Source organism: Dromiciops gliroides, chromosome 4, assembly GCF_019393635.1.
Source record: "Dromiciops gliroides isolate mDroGli1 chromosome 4, mDroGli1.pri, whole genome shotgun sequence".
NCBI classification, from domain to species: domain Eukaryota; kingdom Metazoa; phylum Chordata; class Mammalia; order Microbiotheria; family Microbiotheriidae; genus Dromiciops; species Dromiciops gliroides.
The window spans coordinates 373906823-373924039 of NC_057864.1; the positions used below are offsets into that span (position 1 = coordinate 373906823).

General features: G+C 38.5%; 1 protein-coding gene across 1 annotated transcript in view; it reads right to left on the reverse strand.

Annotated features, from left to right (window-relative positions):
- Positions 1–17217, reverse strand: part of MAP3K5 (mitogen-activated protein kinase kinase kinase 5) — a 316674-nt gene that overhangs the window by 155992 nt on the left and 143465 nt on the right. Inside the window, exons 4-7 of the mRNA XM_043962348.1 lie at positions 12453–12646; positions 9980–10148; positions 7616–7722; positions 3574–3744 (exon numbers count right to left, since the gene is read on the reverse strand). Of these exons, the coding sequence (XP_043818283.1) occupies positions 3574–3744; positions 7616–7722; positions 9980–10148; positions 12453–12646 (641 nt within the window). The remainder of the gene's footprint in view (positions 1–3573; positions 3745–7615; positions 7723–9979; positions 10149–12452; positions 12647–17217) is intronic.

Consider the following 17217-nt stretch of genomic DNA (forward strand, 5'->3'; position numbering starts at 1 on the left):
CTTGGTTGGAACTGACTGCCTCCCAAGTGAAGCCATTCTTCTTTTGGAAATTTCTAATTATTAAGAAGCATTTTTTAAAAATCAAGACTAAATTTCTGCCTTCTGGAGCAAAGGAAAAAAAACAATCCCTCCTTTATGTGATAACCCTTCAAATATTTGATTACAGATCTGTGACTTAAGTCTTCACTTCTCTAGGCCAAATATTCTTCCAAGCCATCACCACTACCACTACCACCTGAAGCAATTCATTCAACCAGTACTTCCATGGAATAAACTCAAGGTCTTTCATCATTGTCTGCTCTCCTCTATGGATATCCTAAAGCTTATGAATGTCTTTCCTAAAATGTGATGCCTAAAAAAAATTTTAAAACAATTTTTAAAAATGTGATGCCTAGAAAAGAATGCACTATTCCAGATGTGATCACAACAGGGCAGAGTACAGTGGAACCATCACCTCCCTTAGATCCTTTCTTTTTTTTTCTTGCGGGGCAATGGGGGTTAAGTGACTTGCCCAAGGTCACACAGCTAGTAAGTGTCAAGTGTCTGAGACCGGATTTGAACTCAGGAACTCCTGAATCCAGGGCCGGTGCTTTATCCACTGCGCCACCTAGCCACCCCCTCTAGATCCTTTCTTAATGCAGCCTAAGATTATATTGCCTTTCTTGGGTTCCATATCGCATTGTCGACTCATACTGAGTTTACTGTCTCCTAAAGTCTCTAAAGGTCTTTCTTCCAATGCACTGCTGTACTTATGAAGTCAATTTTTGACCCTGTACAGCTGAATTTATGTCTAAATTTCTTCTTATTGGATTTAGGCAAAAGCTCAAGAAACATGAACTAATATGAACTACTGCAACTGGCTCCTGGCTCAAGTATCCCCCCATTCCAGTCTATCCTTTACTCAGCTGTCAAAATAATATTCCTGAAGCATAAGGTCATTCTCTACCTCCACACCCCAATTACCCCTGTAATAAACTACAGTGGCTCTTTATTACTTTCAAGATTAAATAAAATCCTCTATTTGGCTTTTAAAGCTATTCACAACCTGGCCCCTTCCTACCTTTTAAAAAATATATTACTCCCCTTGCACATACTATGAGGTGCAGGGACATTAGTCTCCTTGCAATTCCTTACAAATGTCCTTCCATCTCCTGACTCCAAACACCTTTTGGGGGGGGGGCGGGGCAATGAGGGTTAAGTGACTTGCCCAGGGTCACACAGCTAGTAAGTATCAAGTGTCTGAAGCTGGCTTTGAACTTAGGTCCTCCTGAATCCAGGGCTGGTGCTTTATCCACTGCACCACCTAGCTGCCCCTCCAAACATTTTTTTTGGGGGGTAAGGCAATTGGGGTTAAGTGACTTGCCCAGGATCACACAGCTAGTAAGTTGTCAAGTGTCTGAGGTCGGATTTGAACTCAGGTCTTCAAGACTCCAGGACCAGTGCTCTATCCACTGTGCTACCTAGCTGCCCCCTCCAAACACTTTCAATGGCTGTGCCCCATGCCTAGAATTCTCTTCTACCCCAGCAAAAATCCAACCTACTTAGAAGCCTTTCCTGATCCCCTTTAATGCTTGTGCCCTCCCCCTGTTGATTATCTCCAATTTATTCTGGATAGAACTTGTTTGAACAAAGTAGTTTCCATAATTTCCCCACTAGACTGTGAGGTACTTGGGGCAGGAACTTTTTTTTTTAACTTTCTTTGTATCCTCAGCATTTAGCACAATGCCTGACACATAATAACTTGACACCTTATTTCTAAAAATTATAAAATGTGTTCCTGTCTTAGCAAAGAATATATTTATGCATCATAAATATTTCTGTTTAATGGAACAGAAAAATAATTCACTCCCCCAAATAAGTCAGTCTCTAGTTCTACATATATAAATGTGACACATAACTAATGCTCTAAAAGTAGGTCACCATGAGTATGGACTCATAATTATTTCTGATTTAGCTTTTATGACTGGGAATTAAAATATTATGGAAAAACACTTTGTAAATTTAAATTCATCCAGTTCCCTTCACAACCAGGTGTAATACCAATGCAACATTTCCTCAGATAATTTCCCATTTTTCTAGTCACTCACTTCAAAAGCCTCCACTCCACTCTACCTGCAGGATTGGTGTCCAAGGTTCTTGGTTTAGAGAAGCTCAGATTTTAAATGGAAGCCAAAAATTCTTTTGAAAACTGGACTTATTCCTTTTCTCCTACCCTAGTTCTCCACTCTGCTATAAATGAAAATGTCCTTCAATATCAGGAGCATAAGGGAAAACATAGTTGTTAAATTATATAAAACCTATAAAACCAAACCAAATAATGTGGGCTCAAGATTCTTTAGGAGGCTGTAAAAACTTAACAGTCCAATTAAACTTTGTCATTTCCAAGGCAAGCCTCCTGAAAATGAAGGCTGATAGGACATTATTTTACTCCATAAGTTTAACTATAAAAACTGACATTATTACCTGAGCCAAAAATGCCTTTGCCTGAATCAGAAGCCTGAGTAAATAAAATAAGAAAATGACAGTGGCAAAACCAAAGGCTTTGGTTTTTAATATTCCTTTTTAATGGGTCATGAAACAAACTGCCACCGAGGCATTTTCTTCATGCCTCTAAGGTATTATAGGAATTTAGTTCCAGAATCATAGATTTAGATCTGGGAGGAACCCAAATCCAGTCTCATCTAACCTACCCTATAATTTTACAGATGGGGAAAATGAGTCCCAGAGAAATGAAAGTCACACTGCTAGTAAAGAACAAAGCTAGTATATGAAACGAGGTTTTCTTCCTCACTTTTGGGGGGGGGGGGGTGGCACTTAAACCTGTTGGCCTCAGTTTTCTCATCTGTAAAATGAGCCAGGGATGGAAACAGCAAACCACTCCAATATCTTTGTCAAAAAACCTCCAAAAAAGGGGTCACAAGGAGTCAGACATGACTAAAAATGACAGAACAACAAAAAAAGATTGCAGTAAAGAAAGTAAAGCAGTATGACCTCTAATTAAATTTACCCTAATCTTTAAACAAAGTTGGTTTGTTTTAGGTGAAAAATTCTGGCTTGCTGGTTTGATTTTTTTGGGTTATTTTATCCATAGGGGAACTGTCAGTATGAAAAACTTCCCTGTGAATGCAGTCTGACAACTCTTGCATATAACTCAACTTCAGTGAGTTGTCTCGGGAACTAAGGGATTAAATGACTTGCTTGTGATCACTAAGCATATGTATCAGAGGACTTGGATACAGATCTTCCTAAAGACTAGCCCTCCATCTTCAATAGCATACGTAGTGTTACATGTAATCAATTAATTAAAATTTAATTAATTAAAAATTAAAATTTAATTAATTAAAAAGCTCAGAGTGGGGCAGCTAGGTGGCACAGTGTGGATAGAGCATTGGCCCTGGAGTTGGGAGGATCTGAGTTCAAATCTGGACTCAGACACTTAACATTTACTGGCTGTGTGACCCTGGGCAAGTCACTTAACCCCAACTGCCTCACCAAAAAAAAAGAAAAGCTCAAAAATTCATTTCTCTAATAATGTCTACATTGTAGAAAAACTTGAGAATGATGGATACTTACCAGGAAGCTCCACGATCTCTGCTTTCTGTGTCTGTAAAATTGGAATCCAAAAACATATCCTTGTAGATTCGACCCACAAGACAATACATATCAGAAGCAACCTGGTCTTCACATTGCACCAGAGGAATCATAATATCAAGAGCTTTTTCTCTATCTCCAGGGAGATTTCGCCTGGTGGTTTAAAAAAAAAATGGTCATTTTGACATGAATCACAACAGTAATAGGCACAAGATATCTTTTTAAAACTTCATGTATCAATTACATGCAAATAAACTTTGATAGTATTTGGGTTGTTCAGCTATTGCATGCCCTGTCTAGCTTTTGAGTCTTTCTTATAAGCCCATTTTCCATCTTTTAAAAGTCCACCACAACAAAATGATCTTGCCATCCTTTATTTATGAAAGGGAATCACTAATGATGCCTTACTGAATTATAGGGGAGGCACTGAGTGTTCCTTTTCTCTTGGTGCTGATGAATTGGAACTGACCTGTCTGCATTCTTGCTCAGTGTCCTTTGGAAGCAACAGCATGCTTTTGCAAGATGGCTAGCTGAGATTGGGGGTACAGTTTGTGGCCTTGAGACAGAGCAAAGTTACCTTGGCCCCACTTGCTCCCTCTCACCACATGAGCTAACAACTAATAACAGACAGTTCTAATAGAGCATTTAAAACCCGAGACACAAAACGTTACAGCTAGAAAGGGCTTTAGAGGGTCCCCAGACCAACTGCCTCATTTTTCTATTTCTGTTCCTTTGCAGTGGCTTTCCTAGAACGTGCTCTTTCCTTCGTCTGGCCTTTTGGAGTCTTTAGTTTCCTTAAAAATTCAGCTCAAATGCCACCATCTGCAAAAGGCCTTTCTTATTCCCCTCAGCTGCCTATGTCTTTTCATCAAAGGTTACCTTATGCCTACTTTGTATGCGTCTTGTAAAATATGCACACACCCACTATGTATGTATGTATGTACATACCTACTATATATACATGTATATATAGTCTATAGTGTATATTGCAATAATATATAGTATATATGTGATATGCATATATTCTATATGCTTATCGTGTATTATATAGTATACATATATTGTGTAAATATATACTGTGTATTATAAAATATGTACATGCAATATGTATGCACATATTTTAATATATCTATACTATATATTATGTGTATATTATTTGTCTCAGTTTCACATTTGCAAAATGAGCTGGAGAAGAAAATGGCAAACTACTCCAGCATCTTTTTTTGGGGGGGGGGGGCAGGTAATGAGGTTTAAGTGACTTGCCCAAGGTCACAATGCTAGTGTCAAGTGTCTGAGACTGGATTTGAACTCAGGTCTTCCTGAATCCAGGGCCAGTGTTTTATCCATTGTGCCACCTAGCTGCCCCCTACTCCAGTATCTTTTGTGTCTTTTTTCTTTTTTTGTGTGTGAGGCAATTGGAGTTAAGTGACTTGCCCAGGGTCACACAGCTAGTAATTATCAAGTGTCTGAGGCCAGATTTGAACTCAGGTCCTCCTGACTCCAGGGTTGGTGCTCTATCCACTGCACCACCTAGCTGCCCCTACTCCAGTATCTTTTGATGATAAACCCCCCAAAGGGGTCGTAAAGAGTTGAACATGCTTGGAAAATAACTAAACAACAACAAAATATAATTTATATGCATATGTCTCTCTACATACACAGACACACACATACATTCCAGCATAGTGCCTGGCACATAATAGGCATTTAATACTTATTGGCCAACTGACTGACTTATACATGTCCATGTTATCTCTGCCAATATAACATAAGCCCTTCTGAGGACAGGATATATTTCATTTTTCTCTTGTTTCCTCCAGCATGAAGCACAGGGCATGGCACAAAGCCAGCACTTAATCAATTTGTGTTGCCTGATTGAAGGGGAAAGTGTGGCCTAGCATGCTAGGCTTGAAATCACAAAGGACTGGGTTTAAATCTTGCCTCAGATACAACCCCATACCCTAAGCAGGTCTCTTAGCCTCTCTGATCTTCAATTTCCTCGTGGGAGAAGTGAGGATGTTATCTTTGACACCTATGCCCACAGGGTTGTCATGAGACTTAAATTAGAATAATGTATACAAAGTGCTTTGCACACTTTAAAAGCTGGTTGTTTTTACTATTATCTAGTAAACAGAAGCTGGAATTAGTACCTTATTCCAAGTTCAGTGAGTTCTCTTTCTTCCTATTTAACTACACTCTTCCTTAAGCAAGTTAATTAATATATGTCTTGAAAGAGTTCTCTCAATCTCTGAGTCACAAGCAATTTGTTTTGTTCTTGTTCAGTCATTTCAGTCGTGTCCAACTCATTGTGACCCCTTTTGGGGTTTCCTTGGCAAAGATACTGGAGTGGTTTGCCATTTCCTTCTCCAGCTCATTTTACAGATAAAGAAACTGAGGCAAACAGGGTCACACCAGTAGTAAGTATGTGAGGACAGATTTGAATGGAAGAGTTACTGACTCCAAGCCTGGTGCTCTATCCACTGAGCCGATTAGCTGCCCCAAGCAATTTGTTGCCAAAGAATTGCTATGTAATGTGTATAAAATTACGTAATTACATAATTTTATGTGGCTCTTAACTAGATTGTACATATGAAATTCTTGGACTGGAATGGGTAGCAATGTAATAAAGATATATAATTTCTATTCTTCAGTATGATTTTAGGTCTTAAAGGTAGGCTATTGGCCTCAGCACTGAACAGTGAGAATTCAGAACCCTGCTTTAAGCAAAAACTAAATTTACCCTTTCTTCATAATTTATATCAGAAGAAACCAGCTTTCAAACATTGATGAGTGAGAGAAGATACTGTAGATAAGTCTTTTTATGGACTTTGGCTTCCCCTTTGGAAAAATGAAAGTAACATAGTGCCTTCTATTTTTCTGCTGATTTAGATAATGTCTGCCTGCAGGTAGCAGTATAAAATCAACCATCTTTGGAGATTCCTTTAAGTTTTATGTTTCTTAGTAAGTAAACATTAAATGGATGGACCAAGAGTACAGGGGTTGGTTTCACGGGTAACATTAGGGAGTAATATGGTTGGTGAAGGATAGGGAGGTAGGGATTTGGGGGTGAAAGGTATGCTTTTATTTATTTTTTGGTAGGGCAATGGGGGTTAAGTGACTTGCCCAGGGTCACACAGCTAGTAAGTATCCAGTGTCTGAGGCTGGATTTGAACTCAGGTACTCCTGAATGCAAGGCCAGTGCTTTATCCACTATGCCACCTAGCTGCCCCTGGTATGCTATCTTTTTAGAGTCTTCATCCTTCATTTTATCATTATCTTCTTCCCTGAAATGGAAATGATTCAGCTGGTTCTCCCACAATGTAGATGATCAGTGACAAATAATTGAAAACAAGATAGTTCACTTGCTATTCCTCTTCACGAAAGTGAAGCAGGGGTAAGGGAAGAAGAGGGGAGTGTGGTGTGGAAGATGGTAGGGAAATTCATCTCTGCAGGGCCATTCCAGAGGCAAAATGGAGAGTGGCATTAGCATATGTAGAAGAACAGAGAGAAGGCTCCTGGGCTTATAACGGGCAGGAGAGAAGGGAAACTAGGTAATATTGGTGTCAGTTAGAATCTATGAAAATAATCCAAAATGAGAGTAATGAAGATTCAAGTTTAATCAAGAGTGCTTAGAGCAGTACTTGTGTGAATATTACCACTATTATCAAGACCCAAGAGTGGGCAACCATCAGTCATCATTACTCCTGCTTAGTTTCAGAATGCAATTCTGGGAATAGCTGTGGGTAGCTTGTTTTTCATTTGTTAAAGATACTTTTGTAATTACATAATTATAAAATATCAAACCATATGAAATAAAGGAAGTAGAATTACAAGAACTGAGATCCAGAAAAGATAAGAAGGACTTTCCAATGCACGCCTGGGTGGTTTAATAATTTGTTCACTGATAACAGTATTAAATTCTACTAGGGAATGGTTTCTCTGCTGCAATAAACATACTCCATGAAACAGCCTGCAAGTTAAACAATAATGAACTCCTGAGTAATAGGAAAAATATTCTTCTTACCTGTTCAGTGCAAATGCATAATGGAACTTCACATGATGATGGGAGGCCAAATCAAAGGTTGGCAGCTTTTCTAAAGTTTCTACCAGCTTCACAATAGAATCATAGTCCTTTTAAGCAAGAAAATGATATAGAATTAAATTTTTAAAGCAGTTTACTCCAACTATGAAAGTGTTATTGGCAGACAGGAAACTGAGAGCTAATTCTGAGAATGGTATTATCAAGGGGAATATTGAATAGTTGGTGAACTTTTAAAGAAATGGAAATCTTGAGAGATGTTACTCCCTAAAGAAATTAGCTTCTTTATAAAGAAACCCTATTGTGTAGGAAAGAATAAGAAGCATCTAAGAAATTACAGTTCTTGAATTAATAAAGAGCACAAACAATACATTAATTCTTTCTGTGAACCTGGATTCATTAAATTCTTTTGCATACCTGCAGACTGGTAAATACCTTTTATCCCATGGTCTGAGGAGTATTTAGTACCTAGGATGGATAGATTTCTAGTGCAATGACATTGCTTCATCCCATGAGGACAGTGTTGTCCGAGGTACAATATTCCTCTTTAAGGCTTTGGGCTATCTCTACACATAGTAGCTACATAGGCTCCTTTCTCTCTGTGTGTGTCTCTCTCTGTCTCCCCCCACCCTTTTTCCCTCTCCCTGTCACTCTCTCCCCCTTCATCCCATACTTGAAGATGGACACTAACTTGAGAGGTTAGGGGCTAGAAACTGGAGTCAAGAAGCCAATGAGGGAAGAATTTACTAAATCATTTACTTTTAGAGTCCAAAGACTCACAACATGGAAACAAAGGCCCAAGTCTTCAATTGTTTTTCAGAGGAATCATTGCTTTAGAACTAGAAGAGAACTGAAAGAGCATTTAGTCTAAGTCTCTCGTTTTATAGATTAGGAAACTGAAGTCCAGAGAGGTAGAAAACCCATGCTCCCTCAAGCAGTTAGTCAAAAATCTGGTCTTTGAACTAAGGTCCTCTGACTCCAGAGCCCATGTTCATTTCATGCTGCATTTTCTGTTACATTCCCTAATTTTAAGTTTTCTTGTCATTGTTCAGCCGTGTCCAACTCTTCATGACCTCATTTGGACTTTTCTTGGCAAAGATAGAGGAATGGTTTGCCATTTCCTTCAACAGATGAGGAAACTGAGGCAAAAAGTGTTAAGTGACTTACCCAGGGTCACACAGCTAGTAAATGTCTGAGGCATATTTAAACTCAGGAAAAGGAGTCTTTCTGACTTCAGGCCCATCACTCTATCCACTGTGCCACTTACTTGCCCATTAAATTTTGATACTAAATTAATGTGTAAAAATAAAATGAGTGACTATATTTTAATAAGGTTAATATATGTGTGTTGTGGTAAAAAACATAAGTTTTAGCTGAATCATTTGAGAGTTGAGTGCATGCTACTGAAGCGGCTTTTGAAGAGGAGACCGCAATGAACAGCAGTGCGCCTGCTGCTGCCCGGAGAGTGTGGTGAAGCACGCAGTACTTCCAGGACGCCAACTTAAAACCGAGAGTGGGAATGGAAGTTCGCTCTCTGGCTCACTCACTCTGGCTTCTCAGTTTAGCGGTGATGGCGCACGCATTTGGCTCTGGTTCTCGGCCTGGCAGGCAGTTTTGGGATTCGGTGAGTTTTATAAAAGAATATAGACTAATCTTAGATCTAAGATTATTTATTTGTATTTCTACTTTCCTATTTCTCTAATTGGTATCACCTGTTTGTTATCTAATTAATCCCCAAACAATAAAAACTAATCCCTCACTGATTAAAGCTCAGAGGCTTCTTTTCTTACTGGTCTGGGAGATATATAAGGGAAAAGTTAAAGAGGGAGTTTAATGCTTGTATATCCAATTTTAAATCTCACAGTGTGTTATTAAAAAAAACTATTCAAATAACTAACCAGTGATTTCTCTTGGCTTGTTGCTAGTTGGACTTGCTGTATCATTACCAGTTTCAAATACGGTAGATTTAAAAGACAAAGATTTGCTATGTAGGTTAACTGGCTATGAGATAACTTGAATAATTCTAAAAGCCAAAACATTTTGTAGCATTAAATACAAATCTTCAATTTAGGAAGTAGCAGCTGTGTGCCCAGAGAACTGGAATGGAGTAGCTAGATTATAATGAGGGTAGGTATGCTAACAGATTCCTCTTTTTTTTTTTTTGCTATTTTTACCCTTTCAGTAAGACCATTGCCATTAGAGACTTCATACCCATCCAAGGTGAGCTCCATCATTAAGAAAGAAAGCAAGGGAGGCCAGTAAGAAACAAAATGAAGGCAGGTAATATGAAATAACTATCCTTTAGTTATCCCTGGAATTTCTGACTAGCCAATCTCAGTGTATTCTTACCTGAATATCTCTGTAGGACAGGAGCAGATTTATAACAATATCTGCTGACAAGACTTCAATATTATCCACCCTCTGTCGGATTCTTTCCAGCTCAGCTGCCAATTCTTTACCTGTGTAGAGGTTGCGGGCTTTCCTGATATCGCTGAGTATAGACTCCCGGAAATACTGGCTAAAAGGAAAGCATAACTTCCAATAAGTTATCACTTTACTTCTTCAGGAAATCTTCACAGAAAAGTGCTAATTAAGTAAGGAAAGGAAGCAAAGTTCTCAAAAATAATATGGCTTTCAAATGATTAAGAAATGTAAAGGGACACCTCATTTTATCTGATATCTGTCATCCCTGAAAAATGAGATATTCTACATAAGTGAATTTTTCTGATAATTGTCAAAACTTTTCATTTTAACCATTTGGGATGAACATGTTTCTAAAATACATCGTGTACCTTTCTGCCTTCTTAAACAGAGCCTGCAGAACAAAATGTAGCCTTGATGATTCCAGTTCACAATTAGGAAGAATGACTACTATATATTATATATTATCTATAGTACTATATATTATATATATAGTACTATATATATTATATATTATCTATAGTACTATATATTATATATTACTTAGGCCACTGAAGCAATAATGTCCTTTTAAAGTTCATTGCACTACATTTATTTAGCCAACATTCATTTAGAATCACAGCATTTAAGAGTCAGAAGAGACTTTAGAGAATTGAAGTTACCTGTCCAAAGTCATTTAGATAGCAGGTATCAAGGTCAGAGAATCCAAGTCTAAGCCTCCTGTAACCTACCTAACTGGGTGATGGTGATATCACCCACTGTGGTAACTGATACATCTGTTAGGCACACCACAGTTTATCAAGCACATCAAAAAGGCATTATATTTCATCCGATCCTCATCAAAACCCTTAGAGGTAGAAAGGGCAGGTATGGTCAATGTAATTTTATCAAAGGAAGAATCTTTGGCTCAGAGAAATTCCATGACTGTTTAAGGACCAAGTCCTTGGTGGTGGAACCAGGAGTGGATAGAGAGCCATGGTTGAAGTCAGGAAGACTTGAGTACAAATATGGCCTTAGACACTATTAGTTGCACACACAATCCTGGGCAAGTCACTTGACTTTTGTCTGCCTCAGTTTCCTCATCTGTAAAAAAGGGGATAATAATGGCACCGCTCCCCCCCTCCAGAATGGTTATAAGAATAAAATGAGATAATATTTACAAAGTACTCTGTATACCTTAAAGCACCATATGAATGCTAGCTATTATTAGTGTTCCAAGGTTCTTTCATAACAGCATGTTTATAATAGATTACAGTTCTATTATAATCGATTCCAGCTGCCCTGTAATCAATCTTACTTGAATTGTACCTGAACAGATTCTGACCAGGGGTCTGAGAGGCAGATCTCTAATGAATAAGACACAGGATATTTCTGACTCCTGAGAGTCTATTTTCAGTTACTTCCTCCTTTTCAGTTGTGTTATGGATCACTGAAACTATTAGATAAGTGATCTATGTATAAATGAAGTTTCACTAAACCTTATTTCATGGTGATCAAGAACTGGGAAGAAAGGGAAAGGGGAGAAACACTTAAGCAGAATGCCCATTCATTAGAATTGTAATGATTGGAATGACGCCACCTACTGGAGACTGACTATAGGAAAGTTCTGCCATGAAGCTAAGGTCTTTGAGGGCAAGACCTGGAGTCTTTTCTTTGGCGTCAGGAAGTGACACTTGTGGGAGGAAGAAGAAAGAGACGGGGCTCTGTCTCACGCTTTTTCCTGAGGACACTGGTGAAGAAGGGAGCTAGAAGTGCGCTCTCCCTTTAATAGATAGGAATCTAGGCCTTTTCTTCTCTCTTTACCAAATTCTTATTCTCCTTAATAAATGCTTAAAAGTCTAACTCTTGCTAAAGCTTATAATTTATTGGCGACCACTCATTAGATATTTTAGACAGACTAGCTAGAATTTTAGCCCTTAACAGAATAAATAATAAATCTGTAAGTGCAGCTTTTGATCTAAAAGGAATTTTGCCAAATCATTTTCTTAACCTTATTTGGATTATTCAAAGGTAGTTGAAATAATTAGAATTATAATAATAATTACTTGCACTAGTGTATTTTTAAGAGGCTTCAGCTTCTTGGTCCTGATGAGTAAAAACAATCCTATTACTACTCCTAATTGGTCTAGGTTACTCAGGTCCAGTTTACTCACTGTGGGCAGGGTTCAGTGCATGGTACTATTGGATATACAGCATCGTTTCTGGAAAGTAGCTCAAACATCATCCCAAAGGTGACATGAAGGCAGTTGGAGCCATGGACCCTCAATACCTTCTGCCATACCAGATCAGTTTGCCCACCAGCACTAAAATCTATAGTCAGAGCAATGGAGTGTGGGCTCTGTCTCAGCACCTTAAGACTCTGGACAAGACTGAGTGTTATTTACATCATCAGAAATTTTACCTTGAATTAGCTTGTGCCACCTTCAAAAGTTGAATAAAACGGTCCACTAAAGGTAAACAGATAGGTCCAAGAAGTAGTTCGAAATTAGGCTGCATTAGTTCTGTCAATCCCTTCATAAAGCTGCTATCACAGCAGTAGACCTTGTTATGGGGGGTTATCATGTATGGAACAAACGTGTAGTTCCCAGTGCACATCTGTGGAGATAGAAAAGCATCAGCATGCGGTTAACAGGCATATAGGCTCACCAATTTTGGCTTTTAAAACTTTCCATTTGGGGCAGCTAGGTGGCACAGTGGATAGAGCACCGGCCCTGGATTCAGAAGGGCCCGAGTTCAAATCTGGCCTCAGACACTTAACAATTACCAGCTGTGTGACCCTGGGCAAGTCACTTAACCCCAATTGCCTCACCAAAAATAAAAAAATTAAAAAAACAAAAAAACCTTTCCATTTGCTAAACGCATAAAAACAAAACAAAAACAAACCAAAAAATAACCCCAACTGTTGAGATCTCTTCCATCTTCAGATCCTTCTGATTAACATTGCCATTGGTGTCTTATCAATCCAAACAGCTCAAAATTGTTTAAGTAGGAACTAAGATCACCTTCACCTCAAAACCCTCCAGGCTGCCCTTCCCAACAGTCTTCCTCTTTCCCATTCCTCTCAACTAAAGAATCTCCATCTAAACAAGGCCTCCTTCATCTAAAGATCCTTCTGGGCACCAGACCTCCTTTCTTCTCCTATGAACTATGACCTAAAGAGGTTCTATCTAGAGATGGAAACTGCTGAAGCCTCCTTCCTTTGATCATGCCATCCCTTAAGCTATCATCTTAAATCTCTCTTTCCTTCATACTCCACTCTCACTCTTTTTACTGCCTTATCTCCTTGCATTCTAAATTTCAAACCTATCATTACAATGTAATGGCTTTCTTAAGGCAATTAGGTGACTAAGAATAAAGTGTCGGAATTGGAGTAAGGAAGACCTAAATTCAAATCTGGCCTCAGATACTTCATAGCTGTGTGAAACTCTGAGCAAGTTACTTAATCACCCTCAGTCTCAATTTCCTCATCTATAAAATGGGGGTATTAGTAACACCTACTTCATACGGTTGTTTTAAGGATCAAATGTGATAATATACACATAAAGTGCTATAAGAGAAACGCTAGCTATTAGATTTATCTTAAGGGTTACCAATGACATTTTCATTGCCAAACTGGCAACGTCTTTCCTAATATTTTCTGTTTCTTACATCACCATCACATCACTTGTATCTGTCCCTCCTTGTGCTGCCTGAGAGCCATCCCATATGACAAATAATATTTTTTTAGAGAGGAAAAAAAAAAAAGGAGCACAACTGATCGAAACATTGAAAAAAAGTCTAAAAACACGTGCAATATGTAACATTTGTGGACCTCCCATTTCCACAAAAGGGTAGATTGGGGGTGTCTTCTCATAGTTCTTTATTCTAGTCCCATTTGATGTTTACAATTTTGCTACATTTACTTTTGATTTTTTGGTGTGTTGTTCTCTTGCTACACTGTTGTAGTCACTGTATAAATCGTTTTTTTGCCTCTGCTTACTTGACTCTGCATCAGTTCATATAGATCTTTCCATATTTCTCTGTGTTTATCACACATATGATTTCTTATGGCACAGTAGAATTCCATTACGTTCATGTACCACAATTTGTTTAGCCATGGGACTTCCCCATTGGCCAACTGGGCAACATCCACTTTAACCCTTCTGTATTTCTGACACCCTCTTCTCTCGGTTTCCACAACACTGAGGCCTTTCTGATTCTCCTGTCTGTACACTTCTTTATTAGTTCATTGTCAGTCCTTTAGTCCAGACTTATATTTGATAGGCTATCATGTACAATAGTGATTAAACTTACTCTGTTTGGCCCCAGAGGGGAAAACCAATAATTATCATAGTTACAAGGGGGCAACTTTCAACTTAATGTATGCAAAAAAATCTAATAATCAGAGCAAAAGAAAAGCATAATGCACTGCAGGGGGGTCATGGTTCCTCTTCACTGGAGGTCTTCAACCATAGGTTATATGGCTACTTATCAGGTATCTTTGGGGGGGGGGCAATGAGGGTTAAGTGACTTGACCAAGGTCACACAGCTAGTAAGTGTTAAGTGTCTGAGGCTGGATTTGAACTCAGGTCCTCCTGAATCCAGGGCCAGTGCTTTATCCACTGTGCCACCTAGCAGCCCCCCCTAGATATCTTTTTTTTTTTAAGCGAGGCAATTGGGGTTAAGTGACTTGCCCAGGGTCACACAGCTAGTAAGTGTCAAGTGTCTGAGGCCGGATTTGAACTCATGTCCTCCTGAATCCAGGGCCAGTGCTTTATCCACTGCGCCACCTAGCAGCCCCCCTGGATATCTTTTAATGGGGATTCTTATTAAGCTATGGGTTGGACTCTTTTGAAATGCCTTCAAATTCTAAAATTCTGTACTTCTCTCTAGGACCCTTTCCTCTTCTCTCTATATACCTCTTTTTTTTTGTGATCTCATCTGACCCCACTGGTTCAATGACCACTTCTTTATAAATAATCCACAAATATTTATACCCATCTCGAATCTCTTGAATTTTTGTCTTGTATCACCAGATGTACATCTCTACTTGGTTTACTCACCTCAAAAATCAACATTTCCAAAACTCAATGCACAAAGTGCTGGGCCTAGAGTCAGGAAGATCTGAGTTCAAGTGCAACCTCAGACTATTACTAGTTGGGTGACCCTGGACAAGTCACTTACCCTCTGTCCACCTCAGTTTCTTTGACTGTTTGGGGCGCTGTTTTGAGTATCAAATGAGATAACATTTTTAAAGCAGTGAGCATATTACTTTGGCACACTGGAGACAAATACCTAATTCCTTTTTTCCTTCCTTCCAACAAACTTCTCCTTTAAATTTTTTCCAATTTAATTGATGGCAACACCACCTTAAGTTGATCTAGTTTTGAAATCTTGGATTCATCCTTGACTCTTCCACCTCCTTCAATATCCACTGAACTGCCATGTCCTATTTAATTAGATCTCTACAACATCTTTCACACATGTTCCCTTATCTCTACCCACACGGTTACACCTTTATTCAGGCCCTCATCAAATCCATTGCAGACTACTTCAATAGCCTTCAGGTTAGTCTTTCTGCTTCTAAACTCTTCCTACTCTCCAATCCATCTTCTACCCGTACCCCCCACCCCCCAAAAAGAGTCTAAGACATAGGTTTGACCTATGATGTCACACCCCTGCTCAAAACTTTTACTGGCTCCTTATTACCTTTATGAAAAAAAAATACAAATTTCTTAGCTGGCAAAATGAAGTCCTCTATAATACAGCTGCAAAATGCCTATGGACACATTACTCTTCTTTAGACATTTTATGTTCTAGTCAAGCTGGAATGTCTTAATTTAATATGCTACCCCCTATTTCTGTGTATTTGTTCAAGATGGTTCCCTTCTACTGGACACACTTTCTTTTGATTTCTGCACTTCAGAATCCTTCTCTTCTTTCAAAGCTGAAGCTCAAATGCCACACCTTTGACGAGCAGCTTCCCCTAATCCTCCCAGGTAAAAGAGAGCTCTCCTTTCTCAAATTTTCCTAGATATGGATGTCTCCTTTTTTCCAGCATTCACTACCTAATATTATACCTGTTTGCATATGTGGCATATCCCTTCCTTTCTACCACCATACCCCTGTGGAATGTAAGCTCCTTTGTATTCTCCAGCAACTAGCAAAATGCCTTTCAATACGGCTGACGCTTAATACATGTCTGTTAATAAGTCAGTGAAAAACTTAGGTTCTACAGGAGAACATTGTACACAGTATCAACAACATTGTGTGTTGATCAACTGTGATAGACTTGACACTTCTCAGCAATACAATGGTCCAAGATTGTTCCAAAGGACTCATGATGGAAAATGCTCTCCAAATCCAGAAAAAAAAAAGAACTGGAATCTAGATGCAGATCAAATCATACTATTTCTATTATTTGTTGTTGTGGTGGTTTTTCCTTTTTGCTCTGATTCTTCTCTCATAACATGACTAATGCAGAAATATGTTTAATGTGATTGTACATATATAACCTGTATCAGATTACTTGCTATCTTGGGGAGGGGGGAGGGAGAAAAATCTGAAACCAGAAATCTTATAAAAACAAATGTTGAAAACTATCTCTACATGTAACTGGAAAATAATAAAATATTTATATGGAAAAAACTTAGGTTCTATAAGTTTCCATTCAAAACAAAATTCTATTTAATTCATTTTGTTTGACAAAGAATTCTGAATCATCACAACTTATGTAAGAATATAGAACAAATCTTAGCAACTAGATAATTACTGCATACTTACTGCATGCAAAGCACTGTCCAATGCATGGTACACACTAAAAAGAAATATAATAAGACATGTCCCCTGCCCTTAAAGGAGTTACAATCTAGTTGGAGAGAAAGAATTAAGTATGTGAACAGTTAAACAGTAATAGAAAAATTAGATAAGAATAAGACTACAGCATAATAGCTGCTAAAAGGCAATGCATGGCTATCAAATAATTGGCATGAGCAGTAAATACTTTGAATTCACAAGAGTCACTTAGTTGTGGGATGAAATATTATGAGAAGCCTTTATAAGAAGCGGGGACTTGAACTTTATTCTTTAGGCAATGGGGAGCAATTAAAAGTTTCTGAGTAGTGAGAAAACATTTTCACAATGGTACTTCCCAAAACTCAGCACTGGCAATGGTGTGTGCAAGATGG